Source organism: Natator depressus, chromosome 2 (assembly GCF_965152275.1).
Source record: "Natator depressus isolate rNatDep1 chromosome 2, rNatDep2.hap1, whole genome shotgun sequence".
NCBI classification, from domain to species: domain Eukaryota; kingdom Metazoa; phylum Chordata; order Testudines; family Cheloniidae; genus Natator; species Natator depressus.
The window spans coordinates 217,662,839-217,686,797 of NC_134235.1; the positions used below are offsets into that span (position 1 = coordinate 217,662,839).

At 45.6% G+C, this 23,959-nt stretch overlaps 1 protein-coding gene across 2 annotated transcripts; it reads left to right on the forward strand.

Annotated features, from left to right (window-relative positions):
• The first annotated feature begins 4,274 nt into the window (after positions 1 to 4,274).
• LOC141981738 (guanine nucleotide-binding protein G(I)/G(S)/G(O) subunit gamma-11) lies at positions 4,275 to 11,394 on the forward strand. Of its 2 annotated transcripts, XM_074943375.1 has the most exons (3): positions 4,275 to 4,734; positions 4,839 to 4,937; positions 10,637 to 11,390. In XM_074943375.1, the coding sequence occupies exons 2-3, from the start codon at positions 4,842 to 4,844 to the stop codon at positions 10,760 to 10,762; spliced, it is 222 nt and encodes a 73-aa protein (XP_074799476.1). In that variant the 5' UTR covers positions 4,275 to 4,734; positions 4,839 to 4,841; the 3' UTR covers positions 10,763 to 11,390. The 2 variants fall into 2 exon arrangements, with proteins under 2 accessions (XP_074799476.1, XP_074799477.1); XM_074943376.1 differs by lacking the exon at positions 4,275 to 4,734 and having other exon boundaries at positions 4,756 to 4,937; positions 10,637 to 11,394.
• Positions 11,395 to 23,959: the final 12,565 nt, after the last annotated feature.

Genomic DNA, 23,959 nt, shown 5'->3' on the forward strand with positions numbered 1-23,959 from the left:
GATTGATAAGGGATAAATGAATGGTTTAGTAACACAGACCAAACTACCTAAATACAACCTGAGCTGTTACCACAAGGACACAGCTGTCATGTTTAGTAATCCTGTTATTACGATAGTTAATAACAGATGTCCTGGGTTTTAGTTAGGGTTATTAGTAGCATCAGATGTAATGAAACTTGGTTCCCTGAAGTGCAAACATACCTTTTCCATTTCTTGCAAAGTCAAAATGTCATTTTTCTAATATTAACAAATTCTCAACTGACTTAAATGTGACTAGACTGATGTTCTTTAGAATGCATCATATTTGGTTAGAATTGAAAAAAAATTGAATATTTTAAACAAACAGCAGAATTAATGCACTCACTTCCACCATCACACACACACACAAACCATTGTTTAATTTAAACCTGTCTATCATTTTTACAGTGCGGTGCAATATTTAGTCAACTGCGCTTTCATTTCAACAAGACAAGAGATTTAAAATGTAGAGCTGTTCTTTGTAAGAAAGAAGAGACTAATAAAATGACCATACAAATGGGTCTTTGCTTTAGGGTGTTATGTGATAACGTGCACAGTTGTGGACACTGAAATCTTGCTTTTTTATATTATTCCACTGAGTATTAGGAAGTGTTATTTACTCCTCATAACACAAGAACTCGGGGTCACCAAATGAAATTAATAGGCAGCAGGTTTAAAACAAACAAAAGGAATATTTCTTCACACAGTCAGCCTGTGGAACTCTTTGCCAGATGATGTTGTGAAGGCCAAGATTATAAGAGGGTTCAAAAAAGAACTAAATAAATCCATGGAGGATAGGTCCATCAATGGCTATTAGCCAGGATGGACAGTGATGGTGTCCCTAGCCTCTGTTTGCCAGAAGCTGGGAATGGATCACTTGATGAGTACCTATTCTTTTGGTTCCATCAGGGGCACCTGGCATTGGCCACTGTCAAAAGACAGGATACTGGGCTAGATGGACCTTTGGTCTGACCCAGCATGGCCATTCTTATGACGTCAATAGAACTAGTCATGTGCATAAAGTGAGTAAGATTTGCCTCCATTATTGGAGTCATTTTTGGAGATAGAGTGGCAAGAACCATAGCTTTCCTGAATAGGAGTCACATTTGACATACCCATAAAGAGAAGATGCTACAAAATTGTTCACTAAGTCCTCTACCAACTTTACCCTAATGGACACTTGTTTACCTGTGACTCTAAACGGTAGATACTAGGGTAAGTAAGCAGAAACTTTGCAAGGTACAAAGTGTGGCTGTGCTGATACAAGGAAATAGAAGCACTGAGATACAGGCAGCAGCAGTGGTGCTAGACAGTGCCGAGTAGTGAAAACCAGGAGCTTGAATTTGATTCCAAAAGCAACAGGTAGGTGATGAAAATAAGGGAATGAACAGTGAGAAAGGGAATGTATTTTAGCAGCTACATTCTGGGGAGACTGATGGTGGGCAAGGTAAAAATCAGTAGCCAGAGAGGGGAAAGTTGCAGTGGTTGAAGCAGGGGAAGGCTGAAGCCTTGAAAAAGCATTTCAGCAGCAGGACTCAAGAGGAAAAGGTGGGTCTTGGGGATTTTTTTTATACAAGCTGAAGGGAGTTGCATAGCTGGTATGGGTGGAGAGAAGGTGAAAGGAAACAAACATGATATCACAGTACTGAGCTCTCCTTGTTCCATGTGGTCACTTATATGGTCAGATGTGTAATCCTAAGGATACAGTAATGCAGCCTTATTCAGTGGAATGAGACATGGCTGCCTGAGTGTATTAATTATTAATATATTACAGTAGTAGCCAGAGGTCCCTATCAGGATCTAGGATCTATTGTGTTAGACACTAAACAAACACATTGAGACAGTTTATGCCCTAGAGAGCGTAGACTCTGAAGAGAAGACACAGCAAGTGATGGTAAGAAAAGGTGAAAGTTAGGAGGGAGGGAAGACAATTTCCCCTCTGCGACAGTCCTCACTCAGGGGTTGGTTGGTAGAGTAGCATTTCCTAGTGATCAGGGCTTAGGCCCATGCCTTGCAGGGAGCTGTTGGTAGGAGAGCCCCAGCCCTCCCACTCCACCAGGCTCTGACCCAGGGCTCTTTGAAGGCTATCAGTGGTCTGACAGCCAGGGAGACTTAAGGCTGTCCTTCCCAGGCCACTTCCTATCACCCTCCTGTGATAGTTCCTGGGTCACCATCTGGGTTTAGGCAGCATGAGGGTTGATCACTCAGTACACAGCATTTTCTGGCAACTGCATATAATTTCTCTTCCTGGGCGGCAACTGCCTCCTCTTGCAGCATGGCCCACGCTCCTGGGGCAGATCAGATCCCCTGCTGGGGTAGTCCAAACAAAGTAAAGGAGGATTAACAAAACTCAGAGTCCACCTGAGAGGGAATGAGAATTGCTTCCTCCTCAGGTTATCTCTGTAGCAGCTCCTCCCTTCCCTCACAGAGGGACCCTTCGGCAGTTGTCATGGGGAGAGATCCCGCCTTTCTGTCAGCTCTCTTCAGCTGACACTGAAGGTCACAGGTCTGCTGTTTTCCCTGGTCTGCCCCCTAAGGAGCTGCTCCCCTACTTCTTAACTCCTCCTCCAGTTGGAGCATTTCCTGCAGGTGTGGGGGCAGGGGGCTTGCTGAGCCCAGAGCCATTCCTTTACCCCTTGTTCCCCAGTGTGGGGTTTGTGGATCCCAGCACACCTCCCTATACTGAATCCAGCACCTGCGGCAACTAGACAGGGCCATGTTGTAGTCTGTGTCACTTATCCGTGTACCCACATATGCCACACTCATATCTCCAGGCATGACCCTGACTGGCACTGGGCTGGCTGAGCTACCTTCAAAACTGGAACTCTGATTGGTTTAAGTTCGGCAACACCATGCCCTCAATCTGCAGCTTGTCCCACTGCTGCTCCCAACCTCTTCCACACCTGGCAAAGGAGCTGCATGCAGATTAGACAAGGAAGCTGTTTCTGAATGTGGGATGCTTCTCTCCTATGCTTGTTGTGGCTTGCTACAGTGATAAAGTGGTGTTTTTAATGAGACTAGGTGGGTGAGGTAATATCTTTTACTGGGGGAACTCCTGCTGTGAGAGAGACACGCTCTGCAGCAGAGATCTGCTCTAAAGCTTGTCTCTCTCAGCAGCAGAAGCTGGTCCAATAAAATATATTACTAAAAAACCCACCTCCCCACTCGAATATCTTGGGAGCACCAGGGCTACAACCACATTCCAAACAACATATTTTTCATAGGCAGGCATTGAATTGGGTCCCCCTGCCTTTTGTTTGAGCAATTGTGCTGCTTATGCAAAATGCTTTGCTTGGAAGGGGGAGAATGGCAGTACAAAGGAGAGAGAAAAAGGAGGAGTCCTTGTGGCACCTTAGAGACTAACACATTTATTTGGGCATAAGCTTTCCTGGGCTAAAACCCACTTCATGGGATGCATGCAGTGGAAAATACAGTAGGAAGATATACATACACCGGTGCTGATAATAGCCCACCTTAATTGATTAGTCTCATTACAGTTGGTATGGCAACACCCATTTTTTCATGTTCTCTGTGTGTATATATATATCTTCCTACTGTATTTTCCACTGCATGTATCTGATGAAGTGGGTTTTAGCCCAGGAAAGCTTATGCCCAAATAAATTTGTTAGTCTCTAAGGTGCCACAAGTCCTCCTCGTTTTAGTTTTTTGGTTTTGGGGGGGTTTGTTGTTGTTGTTGTTTTCCTGATAGAGACTAACACAGCTACCACTCTGAAACCTGTCGCTGTACAAGAGAGAAACCAGAGAAAGAGAGCCGGAGAAGGGCGGGGAGGGGGGTGGATTGGAAAACATTGCACTCCATTAACTGGAGTCACACCACACAGCTCTCCCCGCGGAGTTGGCCACCCAACCTTTCCCATTCGCCTTCCCAGCAGAGAAAAGAAAGTCAGACGAATCAGGAGTTCCAAATGTTTACAGAGTGTTTTAATTTAACACAAGGAAGAAACAATTTCAAGGGGGATTTCGTGGTCCTTTTCCAGACTGTGCTCTGTGAACCAGATCACTCTTGCTGCAACACTGTTATATGAGTCTATATGCCTGTCTTAACCGCCACCGCTTTCCTCCACCAGCCTTGTCGTTCGGTACCACCAGGAATTCGGCACACAAAAAGGCCGGACATTTCCTCAGCAAATCTGCTTCCTCTCAAAGGATGTGTGTTCTAAATGTGTCTGGCTTCTTCCTTGTGGAGAAAGTTTTCAGCACACACATCCTCTTCCCCAGAACAGTCAGCCCTCCTCATTCCGCGCCTTGTTCTCTGCATTACACGGGTGACACTGCGCCTAGGTGTCGAACTCCGTGTTAATACCAGATTAAATACACTGGGATTTAATACACTGGGATTAATCAATGTTACCCGATTTCCCCCCAACCCCCTCCGTTACTGGCCGGCCAGGTTTACATAAAAGAGTTGATACCTATTTATACAGCAAAGGCGAGAACTGAAGGTTTGAATGGAGGAAGGGGAGGGAAAAGTAAATCGTTGTTCGTTGTGTGCAGTGCCTAGAGTAAACGTCCTCTCGGTCAGGGTGGGGGTCACACTGCTGGGTTTGATCCGTTTAGGAAGCTTATGCTGCTGATTTAAACCCCAGGAGTCGCGGGTGTGAGTAGCTAGCTGGACTGGAGCACTCTGGGGAAGGTGCGTGAGGGAGTTTATTGGAGAGGAAGTTGTTACTTCAGAGAATTTCGCCCGGGACAACAGTAAGTCATGCCCTCGGGGTGGGGAGGGGAGGGGGCTCTTTCGCGAACCGCTGGGTCCCAGCATCTCCTCCGAGAGGGTAACTCGCTCCCCTTTTTACAACTAGAAAATGCCGGCGATCAATATAGAGGATCTGAGCGAAAAGGATAAACTGAAAATGGAAGTTGAGCAGCTCCGGAAAGAAGTGAAGTTGGAAAGACAACCGGTGAGTTCCCCCAGGCTGCCCCCTGCCCAGCCCCCTGAGAGCCTGCGGCTGAAATAGCCCCATCGCCCCGGGGAGGCAGATTGGAGAGGAGGTCAGGCTGGGGCGTGAACAAGATCTTTAGCTCTCGAGTCTCCGGGGTTGGGGGGCGGGGGAGGGGGCAGTTTGGAAGTTACTTTGCTTCTTTTCAGCCTTAGGTTCACAACAATGCCTCAAATAACCTCTCAATGGTGAGCGCCGCAGTGCATCTCACAGCGCGGGGAAGGGTCTTCACGCCCCCCTGAAGCGCTGACTCTCTTTATGGGAGTGGAATGAGACCTGCAGACAGATGCCAGCGCGGTTCAATGAGCTGGTTAGTTTCGCCTCCTCTCAAGGGCTCACTGATGGGAGAAAAGGCGCACACGCGCGATCTCAGACGGGGGAAAGGATTTCAGACCCCACGAGCTCTCCCTTCTTGCAGAAGGTGGAGGTGGGCATTGAAGTCTGTCTCAACAACTGAAGGGATGAAACAGACATTGGGGCCTTGGTGTCTTTGTGTGTTTTTAAAAGTATACTTAACGGCGCAGTAACTTTAAGAGATTTTAGGTTAGTTTCTCGCTCCCCACGTAGTTTAGTTTCTGGCGACTGTACCTGCTGCCTTCCGTCACAGAAACCGGAGCTAAAAACTTCTGAAAAGTATAGGAAGGAGGATCCAGACCTGTGGAGGTTAAATGTGAGTGACACAGCCTGAGAAATGTCTCTATAATTGTAGAAAAAAGGAGGAAAACACATTAACAAGCTAATCATAGGGTGTTAGCGCTAAATTCGGTAGTCGCTGCAGCTAAACCCAAGGGCTCAGCGAGGGTGTGGCGTAGTTGGCACAGGGCAGCTGAAATTGCTCTCCAAAGAGGAAATGAAGACAAGGGACCATTCAGACTTTTAAACTGTGGGATAAAATATCCACTGTGTGCTGAACATTGGAATATGTGACCTCAACCACGGCATTCCCCCCCCCCCCACTGAATTTGATCGGAAATAGACATTTTGGAGATGTTCTAGAACACAAAATGATTTTGCTGGCTCCCAGAAACCAAGTCCTATCATTCAAAACAGCCTTGTTAGTTAAAACAAAACTGTACAAGCCAGTGGTTCTCAGAGTCTGGTCTTCAGAGTTCTTTCTGGTGGTTTGCAGGGCTACCAGGCCAGACACAGAATGGCCTGGGAGCCTGGGAGGAATTCCCCAAAGTCTCTCCCTATTGTGAAGTGGTCCACAGAAGGACAACAGAGAACAGTTGTTGGAGAACCGTGGTCCATAAGGGTCGATTCAAAAGTTAAAGGTGTTTTGTTGTTGTTGTTGTTTCTGGTGATTCACCTTGTGAAGTAGTATGCAGTCAACAACGTGGGATGTATTTTACCATGCACGTTTTCTGGAGATAACATTCTTGATACATAGATTTCCGATCTGCTCCTGTTCCTATTGGAGTCATTGACAAAACTCCTGTTCACTTCAGTGGGAGCAGGATGGGGCCCTGAATTTAATCCTGCATCTACTTAAGCAGCTGTATAACTTTACTCACACGATGTCAATGGGACTGTCCATCTGAATAAAGTTACAGCCTGCAGGTTCAGGGACTTTGCTCAGAAACAAAATATTGATGTCAGAGGTGTATTTTAGCCCATGAAATAGATGTCAATGATTTTTATCAGAGTGATTATAGTTATTTATATTACAACAGAACCAAGAAGCTCCAATAGGATCCAGAGCCCCTTGCAATGTGTATAAATGCATAAGAACATCTGACTCTTGCCTCAAAAACATTGAAGTGACTGAAAAACACTCCATAGGCTGCACATAATCTAATGTATTTAAAAAGAAAAGACATTATTGTAAATAAGCTGAGAGTCTGAGAAATTTAGGAGAAGGCATAGTCGGGAATCTCCTGAATGCCAGCGAAGAGAGTGTCCCTCACCTTTATGGATGCTAAGGTTGCATTGTTATACATTCCAGTCTTTTATTTCCTGTCAATTACGTTTCTGATTATCCATATGCATAAATCACCATTTGACATGAGAATTTTGTGCGCAAACAGAGCCACATCCCCTTCTCCTCTCATGGGCAAAAGCAAATATGCCTATCAAAGTCCCCTTGACTTCAATCGAATGCAAAACTCCCTCTTCCTCATTTTGACATGATGTAGTGAGGAAATTTCCTTTAAAATAATCTCCCTCGGTGAATAAAAATATACAGATTCATACTCAAGAGAAATTTTTCTCATAAGCAAAAAGGATCCTCCTCTCCAAGATCGAAACAACCTAAGCCCCCAATCCTGTAAGTGCTTTCACACATGCTTTACCATCATGAATAGTCCCAACTGAAATCAATGGATCTGCTCACGGTAGTAAAGCTAAGTATGTGCATAAGAGCTTGCAGGATGGGATCCAAGTTCTTAACCATTGGGCCTATGTTCCTCCCTACTGTGACTTAGTCATAGGTTATGGGTAATTAGATCTTATTTGATACACTTAATGGCTAGTGGAAAACTTTGGGTTCTTTCTTATGGCCTAAGACTTAACTTTTCATAATCCATTGGCAAGGGTGCTGGAACAATTTGTATAGTGGGGGTGCTGAGAGCCGTTGAACCAAACTGTAAATCCTGTATACAATGGAAACCACTTCAAGCCAGAAGTGCAGCACCCCCAGTACCTCTACTTCCAGCACCTATGTCCATTAGAATCTCTCTACTGTAAGTAGGCCAGACGTATTGATTCTGTTGTCATGACTATTCTACTTCTGTTTCTATTATATATAAGTTCTTATACCACATTCATCACCAGAATAGCTGAACATCTTCCAGGAGTGACTATGCACCTATCATTTGTTGCTTGTTTCCTCATCCTCTTTCCTTTGGAGAGAGAAGCATGTGCTATGGAGTGTCTTATTTTGGTAGGTTTTGTTTTGTTTGTTTGAGCAAAACACAGTAAATGAGGCAGAGGAAGTGCCCACATCCACTAAAAATGGGAAGAATAGCCACTGTGTCAAGTTTTCCCCTTCCCAGAAACAATTAGAAGCCTCTTCCTGGGGACTCCTCCCAACGGTGCCTCTGCAGAGCTCTCTTGGAAATGGTAGGGGGAAGACCTGGGAAGAAGAAACTCTATTCAGAATGCAGTCCTCAAACATTCCAGATATCTAAGACATCAGGAACAAGTTGTTGCTTCTGTAGGTGAATCCATGTTGCTCCAGGGAAGAGGCAATCAGGCAGAATGAGGGATGCATAAACAAAGGGGATCTCCAGAATCCGTGGGATTTGCCCATAGGGTCTGGAGACTGAACCCCTGGCTTTCTCTGTAGGGTTTCAAACCTCTCTCCCTTGGGAGAGTACAGAGCATAGACATTTCTCAAGGACAGGGGTTCTCAACCTTTTTCTTTCTGAGGCCGCCCCTCTCCCCTGCGTGCTGTAAAAATTCCATGGCCTCCCCCCCATGCCACAATAACTGGTTTTCTCCTGCATATAAAAGTCAGGGCCCGCATTAAGGGGCAGCAAGCAGGCCAATTGATTAGGATTAAGGATTAGGGGTATGGAACGGCTTCCATATGAGGAGAGATTAATAAGACTGCCACTTTTAAGCTCGGAAAAGAGACAAATAAGGGGGGATATGATTTAGGTGTATAAAATCATGACTGGTATTGAGAAAGTAAATAAGGAAGTGTTACTTACTCCTCTCATAACACAAGAACAAGGGGGTCATCAAATGAAATTAATAGGCAGCAGGTTTAAAATAAAAGGAAGTCTTTCTTTACACAACACACAGTCAACCTATGGAACTCTTTGCCAGAGGATGCTGTGAAGGCCAAGGCTATAACAGGGTTCAAAAAAGAATTATATAAATTCATGGAGGATAGGTCCATCAGTGGCTATTAGCCAGGATGGGCAGGGATGGTGCTCCTAGCCTCTGTTTGCCAGAAATTGGGAATGGGCAACAGGGTATGGCTCACTTGAGGATTACCTGTTCTGTTCATTCCCTCTGGGGCACCTGGCATTGGCCACTGTTAGAAGACAGAATACCGGGCTAGAGGGACCTTTGATCTAACCCAGTAGGGCCATTCTTATGTTCTTGTGCCACTGGGGCCCTGCAAATCTACATCACCCAGGCTTCGGCTTCCTCCCCGGGTGATGGGGCTCAGGGGCCTTGGCTTCAGCCCAGTGCGGTGGGGCTTCAGCTTTCTGTCCTGGGCCCGAGCAAGTCTAATGCTGGCCCTACTTGGCAGACCCCCTGAAGCCTGCCTGTGGCCCCTCCAGGGGGACATGGACCCCTGCTTGAAAACCACTGCTCTAGGAGTTTCCCCCCTTCTGTGGCTCTCTAAATTGGAAGGGAGACTATAGTCCCATGTTAGCATGTTACTTTGCTATGAATTTGTCACAAAATATCACACAGCATATTACAGTAGATGCTCATGAGTAGGAACATATGGTGCTCTTTAGTTATGTTGCTCCTAAGCGGCTGTTGTTGTTATGGGGAGTGTCGACAAGTCACAGTAGGCAAAGCACTCCCAGGGGAAATATTGCTCATAAGGGGAGGTTGCTCTTACAAAGTGTTGCTGCAAACAAGTGTCTACTGGAGAACCACTGTATGCTTGAAAGCACAATGTCAATGTGTTTTTCATAATTTTCAGGATGTTATACTAACTGCTGTTTATAACAACCCTTTGTAACTGATAGGTGAAATGTGCTTCCTTGTTGAATTTGTTGTCTTCCACTCAACAGGCTTGTTATTGTAGGACTACACCTTGGTTGTTGGCTTTTGTTATAATAGAAAAAAGGCTACTGAAGCATTTGTTTGGAAAAATGTGTAATGTTACATTGAGTTTGGGTTCAAATTCTACTGATTCTGCAGCAGATTCTGCATATGAGTACCATTGAAATAATGTGAGTTTTTGTGATCCTAATTTAAATAAATTATTAGGTTTTAGTTTTTTATTTTTAAATCAGTGGAGGATTTTTATGCACAGTAACTGCAGGACTAGGCTGTGTATCACCCCTACTATGATATACTGTATGTTTTCACAGAGAAGCTTATGTGGATGTGTGATGCAACATTAAGCTGTTGCTTGCAGATTTTTTAAAAAAATACATCTTAGCCAACATTTTCAAAGGTGACTGTTGATTTTGGAGTGCAACTGGAGATACTTTTAAAAGCCTGATTTTCAGAAGGAGAACGCTCAGTGTTTTCTGAAAAGGAGGCTCCTAAAAGGTATCTCAAGTTGGACACCAAAGTATTGATGCATCCAGAATTACTCATCACTTTTGAAAAATATGACCTTTACTTCTTTTGCCAATAAATATGAAACACATGCTTGGAAGGGGAACAAACAGCTCACCAAATAAACCATTTATTGACTAGTTCAGAAGAAAAAAAATACATTTTACAAAACAGTAGTGGGAATAAAAAGAAAAGAAACTTGACCTTTAACATCCCTTCAGTTTTAATAATGTTAGAGATTATTATAACACAAGTAGATGTTTGTTTTTGTTTTAAATTTAGGGCCAGATTTTGGAGGTGCTCAGTGATCACATGTGGAGCACTTGCAGCATCAGGTCCTTTACATATTATGTAAATATAAGAAAGAGAAAAAGAACGTTATGAAGTGAACCTTGTCTTTATAGTCTAATGGGAAATGTGACTGCTATGTATAAAGCAGAACCTTATTTCTTCTTTTATTTAAGGTGTCCAAATGTTCTGAAGATATAAAGAACTACATTGAAGAAAGATCTGGAGAGGATCCTTTGGTCAAGGGTATTCCTGAAGATAGGAATCCTTTTAAAGAGAAAGGAGGCTGCGTCATTGCATGAAAGAAAAATTTCCTGCAATTGGAACATACATTATTGTACCTTTAGCGCATAACTAGTTTGTCCTCAGTTCCATGGGTCCTTGTTGAACGAGTACTGTCAATGGATTAAAAACAACAACAACCTTGAATGAGACTCTTGTTTATCTCTTTATCATTTTATCTGATCTAATTATATCTCACTACTTGATAATATTCTAAATTGTATTCTAAGTATTGTTCCCCAGAGGGGACAGATACTTGCTTAATGTACTAATGGGCATTTGCGTGTAGTCTCTGTTTAGCGTGTTGTTTCTTGACTCTTGCGTTTACTAGCTCGTTTTAATAAAAACTCTTGCTTCTACCAACGCTTTAGTGTTCCTTAGAAAAAGATATGCAAAGAACATGGTCAAACGTTTGCATTTTCGTTGCATGATGCGTGTGGCACACCCTGAACCACCCAGCCGCGAGAACAAGAACTACTTCGGGGCTACGTCAAGGCGGGACGATCGAGTGGTTTAAAAGTCTCATTGAACTAAACTGAAGAAAAGGAAGAGAAAAATCTCTCACCCCTAAATTCGAACGACTGGAGCAGCAGGCTGAGTCCCCGACACAGTCGGGCGCACGGGGAGGGGCTGTTTGCGGCGCCTTTCCCCGCAGCGGAAACTTCCCGGGAACAGCGTGTAGCCCCGCAGCCGCCCGTGTTTGCTTCGGGCTGCAGCCTGCGAGCTACGGGTCCCTCGCTGGGCAGCTGTCGCGGCACCCAACGCGCCCGGCCCGCTCAGCCCGGCGAGGAACGCGCCGAGCAGGTGCAGGGCAGGTGATCCCAGGCAGCGCCCCCGCCTCGGTCCTGGCTGCAGGCGCGGGGCGGGGAGCGGCGGCGGCTGCGCATGCGCATGTGTGTTGTTCCCTCCCGTCCCGCGCTGCCCCCGCCATGGCTCGGAGCTGGCGCGGGCTGCTGGCGCGCGGGGAGTGGGGCAAGTGGAGCCCTGGGCTGTCCGGCCCCGCTCGCGCCCCGCTGCGGGCGGGCAGCTCGAGCCGCGCCCCTGGAGCCGCCGGGGACGGAGCCCGCTTGCTGTACTCGCGGGAGCATTACGCCCTGAGGGCGTCTCTGCGAAAGGTACCAGCCTGCCGTGCGGCGCGGCTGGGGACGGTTCCCCGCTTCGCTCAGGCCTGAGGGAGCCTGGTACTTTGCAGCCTGAGCTGGCTTTGCTCCGGCGGGGCCGGGGCGCAGGGCTCCTCTCCAGCTGCCCGCGGGCTGGGCCCTGCGTGAAGAGACCCGTGCGAGGCCGCAGTTGCTCTCCCGCTCCCTGTGAGCCGGCTCTCCCCACCCCCGATCCAGCTGTGTCGGTACAGTGCCCCTCGCTGCCCTGCCCGTATCTCCCGAGCACGCCAGCCCCGTGTGCTCAGCCGTGACTGCCGCCTGATGGTTCGGGAGCCCCTTGCGGTGACCCCTCGCCAAGGGCTGGGGAGTCAGGAGGGACACGACTTTCTGAGCAGGATAGTTCGGGGATGGATCCCAGCCCGCTGGCACGAGAAAGGGGGAATGAGGGGTGGCCCTGAAACTGGCAGGTTGATGTGTAGCATGGAGTCCCTCATGTGCCCTGCTCAATGAGGTGCATACATCAGCTTGCCCTAAGATTCCTGCTGGTATCTTTGTTTAGATACAGGTACTTTAGTCTCCATATTTACTGTAGGTTTGGTACAATAATAACAAGTGTAACTATCTGTATACCAAACCTCATACTGACAGAAATGTTTCATACTTAGTTTAAAAACATGAGCAAAACCATTTTTTGTTCACCTTCAGACATTCTCCAGGTCACGTTTGCAACTTGGAAATTATAGTACTGTGAACGAGAAATAGAGGATGGATAGCTAGCTAGGCAGGCAAGGCACACAACTGTTTTCATGAGCCACCTCAAGAGAAATGTACACATTAAACAACAAACACGGTGGGAAAGAAAAAAAAAGATTTTTAAAACACAGCTGATTTTAATATTTTTCAAGGCTGTTAGAAAACAGGTAAGAAACTTTTGTCAAATACGTGACTTTAAATGACTTTCTCTCTTTGGAGACTTTGTATTAATTAACAATATTGGTCCAAATTTTCCCTGAAGTAGTTCCACTGAAGTTAGCAGAGTTACAACAAGAACAAGTTTGGCTCATTATATCACAAGGCCAAGATTTATTTTCTTCTAGCGACATACTTTGAAAAATGTTAATTGACAGAACTCTTTGTATGTAGCCACTTATCAGCAGTAAACCTTTCTTATTATGTAATGTGGTTTAAACACAGTCTCAATCTGAGCTGTAATCAAGACAATAGTAATACTAATCACTTAGCTTCTTAGCCACACACAGTCCACCCTCAGGCCTTGGAGGTTACAAAGCTTTTACTACTAATTATGTTTGAAGGCTTATGGTTGGGATCCAACAGGAGTTTGTGGCTGTTAAACAGACCTTCCAAGTCTCTTTGATTTGGATGAAAAGTCCTTTATTTTTGATTAACTTTAAAGCTATTTAAATGTCCTTACTTTAAAAAAACCCAGCCAAACAAGTTGTTGTCATTTGACATTCCTGTTTATAATTAAAATCTCAATCTATTTTTGCTCTAAATAGGTGCACAGGGTTGCTTCAGATCTGTCCTCAACGTCATTACAAGGCCAAATTCTGCTCTTAGTCACATTTGTGTAAATTCAGAGTATTTCCTGTGATTGGAGATTATGGAGTTACTTAGGCATTTGATGGTGCAGGTAAAATCAGAATTTGGCCCTTCACTTTCTATGTATAATCTGAGATAAGGGATCTCTCTAAGGGGGTGTTTGAGGAAGTGGCAGTCAAGGTGCTCTGTAACAATAATTATTGTGAAGAGATCCTGGATTTAACAGCTAGTTAAAGCAACAGTCATAGTCATACTAATTGGTCTCTGACAGTCAGATTCAGCCCATTAAAAGTATTGTTGCAGAGAGTACTATTAGAGTACAGAGCTGAGAATCAGGGTTTATGACCTGTGTAGAAGAGTGTATTACCAAGTCACATGGCTCTGACAGCCTGATATCTATACCACTATCACAAGTAGAAGCTTGAACCACTTTTTCTACACTATGACCTACAAGGCATAACTGTGATAATCATTAGGGTTCGTGATGGGAGGAGGCATTATGTAGTGCTGAAACTCAGGCACTGTTCCTTTGCACTGTATGGGTGAAACGGGTCCATTTTATGCTATGATTCCTCCAGTGGGTAATATTTCATTTCACGTGGGATTTTGTGCATTACTAGATGAGTTTAACCTTTCCAAATTTATATTATATCTTAGTTCAGTGGGGGGAAAGACATTTGATTGACGTTGTTTATTTTTCTTTCATTGTAAAATGACAACTTATGCTTCTCACGCTCAAACAGGATGTACCATTGTCTCATTAGTTTAAAGGAGGTTTAATTAGTGTGTTGATAAGCATGAATAATGTTAGGCCTCTTCCCCCAAGGTTTGTATATGTATGTGTTCCTTGTATGTATTCTGCTGTGCCTTGATTTTCTGTTCACATAAAGGAAAGATTTCTACGTCTTGATTAGTTTGTTAATACAAACGTTCATATTATTCACTTAGACTGAACCCCTGGATCCTGCACAAAGCCAGAGTAAATTGTCTGTACCTAGGATGAGGAATCCTCCCCAATCTGTGAAGTGACAGCAGAGTAATTCTGTAGCTGCTCCAGCAGCCTTAGGTTTGCAGAGATCCTTGCTGCAGATGGGGGGGTTTGACCTGTGTACCTGAGAAGTCACAGATTCACCAACTTCCTTGGGCAGCATACTCCTCTCCACACACACTAGCACATAGGGAGGCACATGAAGAGCTAGGTTCTGTGGTGCACAGAGGCTGCAGAACTGTTGCATTCGTCTCTGCATGTGTCGGGGAACTGCACCATTTCCACTTTGTTCTGGGGCTGTAGGAGTGTGCATGTGCTTAGGGACTAGGGTTTGTCCCTTATTTAATAGAAAATATCACCAGCTATTATGCTTGGCAACTCTAAAACTTAGAACAAGTTAAATACCAGAGGCAGTGGTGGGATGGAGCGGGGCTGGGGGAGGAAGCAGGGGCCCGGGGCAATGAGGGGGAAGGCTGCAAGGCCAGGAAGGCAGCAGGGTTCAGGGGTGGTGGTGGGGGGGGGTGTATACAGGGCCGTGGGAGGCAGCAGCAGGGGCCACGGGCTGTGGGGATGGGTAATGAGCCCCACTGTTATGTGGCCAAAGCCAGGGCTTGGTGTCTGCTGCCATGCAGCCAGGACCGGGGCACAGTACCCGCAGCCAGGACCGGGGCACAGTACCCACAGCCAGAACCTGGAGACTGGGACAGGAACTGTGTGGCTGGAGCCAGGGATTGGAACCTGCTGCTGTGCAGCCGGAGCTGTGGGTCAGCGCCCAAGCCCAGTGCCTGCTGCCGCACAGCCAGAGCCTGGAGCTGGGTGCCGGAGCCCGGGGTGTGTGGCTGGAGCCAGGAGTCAGTGCCCGCCGGTGCATGGCTGAAGCCAGCACTTGCTGCTGAGTGGCAAGGCCCAGCGGTTGGTGGCTGGAGCCCGGGAACAGAGCTGTGGGTTAGTACCTGCTGCTGTGCAGCTGGGGCAGGAGATCAGCACGAGGGGCTAGGGCCACGTGGCTGGAGCCCGGGTCCAGTGCTTGTCACCATGCAGCCAGAGACCAACTGAAGCTCCATGGCCGAAGCTGGGGGTCAGCACCTGCTACCCCATGGCCAGAGCCCTGCAGTTGGAGCCAGCTGCCATGCGGCTCGGGGTCGGCGCCTGCCCAACCAGAGCCTGGGACTGGAGCTGGGGGCCGGAGCCTGCTGCCACGCAGCTGGAATCAGGGGCTGGAGGCTGAAGCCCTGCAGCTGGAGGCCAGGGCAACGTGGCCAGAGCCGGGGGGGGTGGTGGTGGTGGGGTTCAGTACCTTCTGCCTCGCAGTTGGAGCCCGGGGCTGCATGGCCAGGTTCCTGAAGTCCCACCACTGGAGCCTGCTGCCCAAACCCCCCCTGTCCAATGTGGGTCCAGAACTCCCCTTGCTTCTGCTGCGTTCTGTCCCACCTCTCTCCCGAGGCGGTGCAGGGCAGCGTATCCAGGAACAACAAGGAGGAAGTGGGAGGGGCCGATGCTTTGCGCCTGCCCCCTCCCCTATCACCACCCAGGAGGCTGTCGTGGCCGCACGAAAAGCCCCTAGTGGTTGCATGTGGTCATGGTGGCAGCATTTGAGAAACACGGGTCTAGTAGGCACTAGCTTAGGACTTGGGAGACCTGGGTTCAATTCCCACTGCATATCTCCTGTGTGACATAGCCTCTCTCTACCTCGGTTCTCCATCTGTAAAATGGGGATAATAGCACTTACCTAGTGCGTAGGGGAGTTGTGGGGATAAACACAATGATTGTGAGATGCTCAGATACTACAGTACAGGGGTGGCCAACCTGAGCCTGAGAAGGAGCCAGGATTTAACAATGTACATTGCCAAAGAGCCACAGTAATAAGTCAGCGGCCCCCCCATCCACTCCCCCACCCTGCTCCCAGCGTCTCCCACCCACTAGCAGCCCCGCCAATCAGCGTTTCCCCCTCCCTTCCCGTACCTCCCGATCAGCTGTTTCATGGCGTGCAGGAGGCTCTGGGGGGGTAGGGGGGGGAAGCGAAGGCACTGCAGGCTCAGGGGAGGGCACAGGAAGAGGTGGAGTGGGGAAGGGGTCTGTGGAAGAGCCAGGGGTTGAGCAGTGAGCACCCCCTGGCACATTGGAAAGTTGGCACCTCTAACCCTGGAGTCGGTGCCTATTCAAGGAGCTGCATATTAACTTCTGAAGAGCCGCATGTGGCTCAGGTTGGTCATCCCTGCTACAGTAGCTTGGGGCAATATGTGTATTTTTGATAGATGACTGTATTGCGCAAGAAATTATATTAAACAAGATAATATTTTATTTTACAGACCAATTCTATAGCATATACATAACTCCCAGAATGAGGACTTGATTACACATGAAAGTTTCACTCATTTAACTTTAATCCATTTTTAAACTGCTGTAGTTAAGCTTGTACAAAACCCCTTTGTAAATACTCTTATTATATTTAAAGAATGATTTATTTTAGTTTAGCTTAAACCTGTTCCCACTTGACTTAAGCTAGACCATGTCTACACTACAGGGAGTATAGCGGCGTAGCTACTGTGCTCTACCTATGCTGGCATAACCCCATAGCATAGACAGAGCCTTCAGCTTCGGAAGGGGCTTTTCAGTCACTGTAGGAACTCCACCTCTGTGAAGATGGAAACAGTCTTCCATAGACCTAGCTGTGTCTACTGTGGGGATTAGCTCAGCATAGCTATGTTGTTCAGGGGTATGGATTTTTCACACTCCTAAGTACTGAAGCTATGTCAGCCAAGTTTTTAGTGTAGAGCTGACTCTCACTTGCAATAAGTCACTCTTAAAGTAAAATAAGAGTGGCCACATAACCATTTGCACCTGTTTAAAATTACACCTGTAGTTCAACTGATGTAACTTTCTCCTGGGTAGACAAACCCTAACACAACCACAGGAGAAGTTACAGAAATAATTATTTGGATTCCATTACTCCGAAATCCTTATTTTGTGTTTCCATTCTTTTTTTCTCTGGAATCTGTTAGGTTAAAAATATAACTCTATCTGTAATTTTCCAGTTGTTTGAGCATGAAGAGGAAGAGACTCATGTAATTCCAGGGAGCTGTTTTCAGTAGGGATATTGAAATTGTCATATGAGTAGTTTCCTTTTCTACTTTTTAGGTCACCACCCTTCCTCTTGGAAATCTCTGAGAAGTAACTTTTTTTCTCTGTTGTACAAGGTTATAGTGCAAGAGTATTCAACAACTTGTTAAAATGGAGATTGATTACATTCAAATGTACTGTAGAGGAAACAAATTCTTATTCGTCTGCTGTATATAAACTTTGCATTTTTCTTTTTTTTTTGTCTTGGCGATGGGAGTGAGGGCTCTGGGACATGAACCTGTGCAATTCTCCATACATGTGTGGCCAGAGCCTTATCTGGTGTAAATCAGCTTCCCATTTATGCCACCTGAGGATCTAGTCCAATTATTCTTATCCCATCCTTGCTGCAATGCTATAATGGGGATACTGGAATAAAGAAGATGTGAGACCATGTCCTTTGGATAATAGTTGGTCTTGGTTTATATCCCCATAGCAAAGCTACAAATCAATATGGTGACCACTTTTTATCTATGATTCTTTATTTAGTATAGTTAAGGCCCTGTGTATTCTGCAGCACACTGGACCTACATTTGGCACCCGGAAACCCCCTGATTTTACCACCACCACAACGGCGAAATCTGTAACAAAATGACAAGAACAAATGGATATAAACTGGCCATGAAAAAGTTGAGTCTTGAAATTAGACGAAGGTTTCTAACTGTCAGAGGAGTGAAATTCTGGAACAGCCTTCCAAGGAGAGCAGTGAGTGCAAAAACCCTAACTGTCTTCAAGACTGAGCTTGATAAGTTCATGGCAGGGATGGTATGATGAGACTGCCTACAATGACACGTTTCAGAGTAGCAGCTGTGTTAGTCTGTATCCGCAAAAAGAAAAGGAGGACTTGTGGCACCTTAGAGACTAACAAATTTATTTGAACATAAGCTTTCGTGAGCTACAGCTTATGCTCAAATAAATTTGTTAGTCTCTAAGGTGCCACAAGTCCTCCTTTTCTTTTTACAATGACGCGTATATCATATCCCCAACGGCTGGTGATGGACACTAGATGGGAAGGGCTCTGAATTATGACAGAGAATTCTTTCCCAGGTATCCTCTGAAATGCTCAGGGTCCAGCTGACTGCCATATTTGGGGTTGAGAAGGAATTTTTCCCCAGGGCAGATTGGCAGAAACTCTGGAGGTTTTTCACCTTCCTCTGCAGCAAGGGGCATGGGTCATTTGTAGGTTTAAACAATGGTAAATGGTAAATTCTCTGTAACTTGAAGTCTTTAAATAATAATTTCAGGTCTTCAGTAACTCAGCCAGAAGTTGTGGGTCTATTACAGGAGGGGGTGGGTGTGGTTCTGTGGCCTGCAATGTGCAGGAGGCCAGAAGAGATGATCATGATGGTCCCTTCTGGTCTTCAAGTCTATGAGACATTTCCGTAGTGTAAAAATTTAGAGCATTTAAGGAAAAGTTTTCAGTGCAGTAAAAATTAGAGAGCATGATCCCTTGAGAGGATGAACACCTTCTGCAAAATACTGCAGCATGCCCTCAATTCCCAATGAAATCACTTGAATAAAGTTGGTTGATTTATCTTTGTCACATTCCCTACATCCATAGGACAGCAGCAGAAGAGAAAAGTGTATTGTTCTTCTCGTAATTACAAATACTGTATATCATTTCAGAATAAGCTTTTCATAGTTTAGCCACTACCAAACTGAGGGGGAGGTGACAGGTTATTGGGATAACAGGTGCTACCCACTGATCATATTATTTAGTGGGAGGATGTTAAATTATTAAAGGAAGGAAAGTGCATCAGCTGGGAAATACGTGATTTGGGCTTGAGATTTTTAAAAACATAGTAGTCTACAACAGGGGTTCCCAAACTTGGTTTGCGGCTTGTTCAGGGTAAGCCCCTGGCGGGTCGCGAGATGCTTTGTTTACCTGAGCGTCCGCAGGTACAGCCACTCGCAGCTCCCAGTGGCCCCGGTTCGCCGTTCCCGGCCAATGGGAGCTGTGGGAGGCGGTGTGGGCCAGGCCACCACTTCCCGCAGCTCCCATTGGCTGGGAACGACAAACCGCAGCCACAGGGAGCTGTGAGCATCTGTACCTGCGGACGCTCAGGTAAACAAAGCGTCCCACAGCCCGACAGTGGCTTACCCTGAGCAAGCCGCGAACCAAGTTTGGAAACCCCTGGTCTACAATCATATTTTCTTTCACTAAAACCTGCAGGAGGGAATGGATTCAGAACACTAAGTGTGGGGAGCTTCACCCATTGTGCACTGAATGTTCTTCTAAATAGGGGAAGTTCAGTCTTGCAGAGAGGTCAGGCGCAAACTACATGGAACCCAGCATTCCTGAGGAAAGCATATAATATACCCACAGATCCTGTGCTCCACTTCCTCCTCTTTTCTCTGATTGCAGTATTATGTAAGTATTTTGGGGACAAATCCTCAGTTGATTTTAATACACGTATGTTTCCCTAGTGGATATAACAGTCAGTGTGTGAGCTTTGAGGGATAACACAAATGCTGTATGCATACAACCATACACAACTCTGTGTATGGCCAGGGATTACCACTCAAGAAGACCTCATTTATGAATCTCATGGTAAAATATCCATTGACCATAACTGAATGATGCTATTCTCAGAAACCTATATTTCGGTGCAAAGAATTTCTTTGTGAGTGCACTGTATCTATTTGGTTGCATGGCAACAGAAGGAAACCTCTCCAGCACTCCCTATTTCGCTTACTGGTTGTGAAGAAGTCTCTTATCAGTGCTATTCTGGCTATCTTCTATGCGCAAGTCTTTTGAATGTCTCTCTTCTCTGTAGACTGCAATTAATGCCAGTGCAGGGGCTGCTTGAGTTGAAGCTTCAGGCTAGCTGGAGAGAGAGAATAAGAGCTGAGAAAAAGAGTTCGATAAACAACAGCATTCCATTTCTACTTTACAGTCCTGTGTAAATGGGAAGGTCCCCTATGGAATCTAGATAGGCATGTCTTACAGATTCAGTAATGGTGATGGAAAGAGCTGATTTTGTTTTTTTCCTTGTGTTGCCACTTACTGTCAGAACTGCCCTTGGAGGGAATAAATATGATTATCTGTTACTTTACCAATTACAATAAAAAACAGCAGTGAGTTATCTTGAGAAGCAAAAAATAAAATATAGCAAAATAATAACTACAATATTATTAATCACCATAATAGTCATTTGCAGTTTTCTAGCGCTGTTCTTCTTGAAGCTCTTTACAGACTTCAGTTAAATCACATAACTAATTAGGATTTCACACATACAGGATTATGACTTCATGTGAAAGATAAGAAAGAGGCAAAAGGAGATGAACTGCTAAACAGAGAGGATTTATTTTCATGCAAGACATCTCACAAAAATAGAGGGGGCTCAGAGATGTGTGACAGAAATGATTAGAGGCATGGATGAATGGACATTCCATATGTGAAGAAGGTATGTGATAAAGGTGTACACAATAATATATGGTCCAGAGAAGGTAAATATAGGACTCCTCTTTAACTTTTCTCATAATGCAAGAATAGGGAGACAGTGAAACTGAAAGGCAGCAAATCATAGAATCATAGAATATCAGGGTTGGAAGGGACCTCAGGAGGTCATCTAGTCCAACCCCCTGCTCAAAGCAGGACCAATCCCCAATTAAATCATCCCAGCCAGGGCTTTGTCAAGCCTGACCTTAAAAACTTCTAAGGAAGGAGATTCTACCACCTCCCTAGGTAACGCATTCCAGTGTTTCACCACCCTCCTAGTGAAAAAGTTTTTCCTAATATCCAACCGAAATCTCCCCAACTGCAACTTGAGACCATTACTCCTTGTCCTGTCATCTTCTACCACTGAGAATAGTCTAGAACCATCCTCTTTGGAACCACCTCTCAGGTAGTTGAAAGCAGCTATCAAATGCCCCCTCATTCTTCTCTTCCGCAGACTAAACAATCCCAGTTCCCTCAGCCTCTCCTCATAAGTCATGTGTTCCAGACCCCTAATCATTTTTGTTGCCCTTCGCTGGACTCTCTCCAATTTATCCACATCCTTCTTGTAGTGCGGGGCCCAAAACTGGACACAGTACTCCAGATGAGGCCTCACCAATGTCGAATAGAGGGGAACGATCACGTCCCTCGATCTGCTCGCTATGCCCCTACTTATACATCCCAAAATGCCATTGGCCTTCTTGGCAACAAGGGCACACTGCTGACTCATATCCAGCTTCTCGTCCACTGTAACCCCTAGGTCCTTTTCCGCAGAACTGCTGCCTAGCCATTCAGTCCCTAGTCTGTAGCTGTGCATTGGGTTCTTCCGTCCTAAGTGCAGGACCCTGCATTTATCTTTATTGAACCTCATCAGGTTTCTTTTGGCCCAATCCTCCAATTTGTCCAGGTCCCTCTGTATCCTATCTCTGCCCTCCAACGTATCTACCACTCCTCCCAGTTTAGTATCATCCGCAAATTTGCTGAGAGTGCAATCCACACCATCCTCCAGATCATTTATGAAGATATTGAACAAAACCGGCCCCAGGACCGACCCCTGGGGCACTCCACTTGACACCGGCTGCCAACTAGACATGGAGCCATTGATCACTACCCGTTGAGCCCGACAATCTAGCCAACTTTCTACCCACCTTATAGTACATTCATCCAGCCCATACTTCTTTAACTTGCTGACAAGAATACTGTGGGAGACAGTGTCAAAAGCTTTGCTAAAGTCAAGAAACAATACATCCACTGCTTTCCCTTCATCCACAGAATCAGTAATCTCATCATAGAAGGCGATTAGATTAGTCAGGCATGACCTTCCCTTGGTGAATCCATGCTGACTGTTCCTGATCACTTTCCTCTCGTGTAAGTGCTTCAGGATTGATTCCTTGAGGACCTGCTCCATGATTTTTCCGGGGACTGAGGTGAGGCTGACCGGCCTGTAGTTCCCAGGATCCTCCTTCTTCCCTTTTTTAAAGATTGGCACTACATTAGCCTTTTTCCAGTCATCTGGGACTTCCCCCGTTCGCCACGAGTTTTCAAAGATAATGGCCAATGGCTCTGCAATCACATCCGCCAATCCCTTTAGCACTCTCGGATGCAACTCTTCCGGCCCCATGGACTTGTGCACGTCCAGCTTTTCTAAATAGTCCTAACCACCTCTTTCTCCACAGAGGGCTGGCCATCTACTCCCCATGTTGCGATGCCCAGCGCAGCAGTCTGGGAGCTGTCCTTGTTAGTGAAGACAGAGGCAAAAAATGTAAAACTGATAAAAGGAAATAAATTTTTTAAACCATGAACAGTTAGCCTTTTGAACTCATTGTCACAAGATATCATTAAAGACAATAATTCAGTAGGATTAAACATAGGAATGAACATTTATAGGGAGAATGCAGACATTCAGAGTTCTGTTGGGAAATTTAAAAAAAAAAAGTCCTAAAAGTTTGGAGGGGATAAAAACCCTCATGATAGACCAACAGAATTGTTACCATATGTTCTCACTTTTCCATGATTTCTTAAAGTGTGCTATGGAGGTATTCCGAAAAGTAGAATATAAAAATAGATGTGTGTAGCGTTCCATGTTCATCTCAACAATTTCCATATCAAATTTGCTTAGTGTACAAGTAAAAGGATTATTTTCCTAACTGCCAGCACTACAAAGTCAGTCTGGGTTCTTTCCCTCTTGTGCATCGTCATCTGCAATAAAGGTTCTGCAGGAAAAATTATGCCCTCAGTGACACCTACACAAGTAAATTGCCTTCATAGGCACTGTGAGAAGGCATCTCCTTTTCCTCGTTGGCCTCAGTGTGCCTCCCTCTGGCAGGGGAGAGGTTGTAGTAAATCAGCCCTACTCCAGAAATTTTTAATTCTTCACTTTGCTTTATTTTTCAGTATTTACAAGGTGGAACGCAGGGTAGGCTCGAGTAATTCTCTTAAGCAGAAACAAACTCACAACATAAAATAAATACATTTTCCTGGCCCCTCCCCAGGGCATAGCCTTATTACGCTGTTTTCTGGTTGCCAGTCCTTTCCCAAACAGAAGTTAACTTGGGAGAGTAGCCTTCCACCTAGGAGAAGCCTTTTATCCCTGTTAAAGCTTGTTTCTCATCCCTCCTACCTCTCTCTCTCTCACCAGAAGAGGGGGCGGTTTAAAGGTCACTGGCAGCCCTTAATTGGACTCAGGTGTGTCTGGTTAACCTGAGGTAACTTCTTTTCAGTTCATAGGGAAAAGGGTTTCACTGATATGCTTGCTTTCCACCACTCTCCTATAGTTGTCATGACTTGGTCACATCATGTACACAACCACACATAAGTGGTCTGATCACCACCTTCACCCACAGTGATTACATTTACAGTTTTAATTGCATAGTCTGGAATTTCCTCCTTAGATGAGTGGAATTCAAAGTGGTGGCTGCCAGGAGTATGTGTTGGTTTTTATCACTACCCTTTCGGATTTGTGGTCTCTTAGACTCATAGACTTTAAGGTCAGAGGGGACCATCATGATCATCT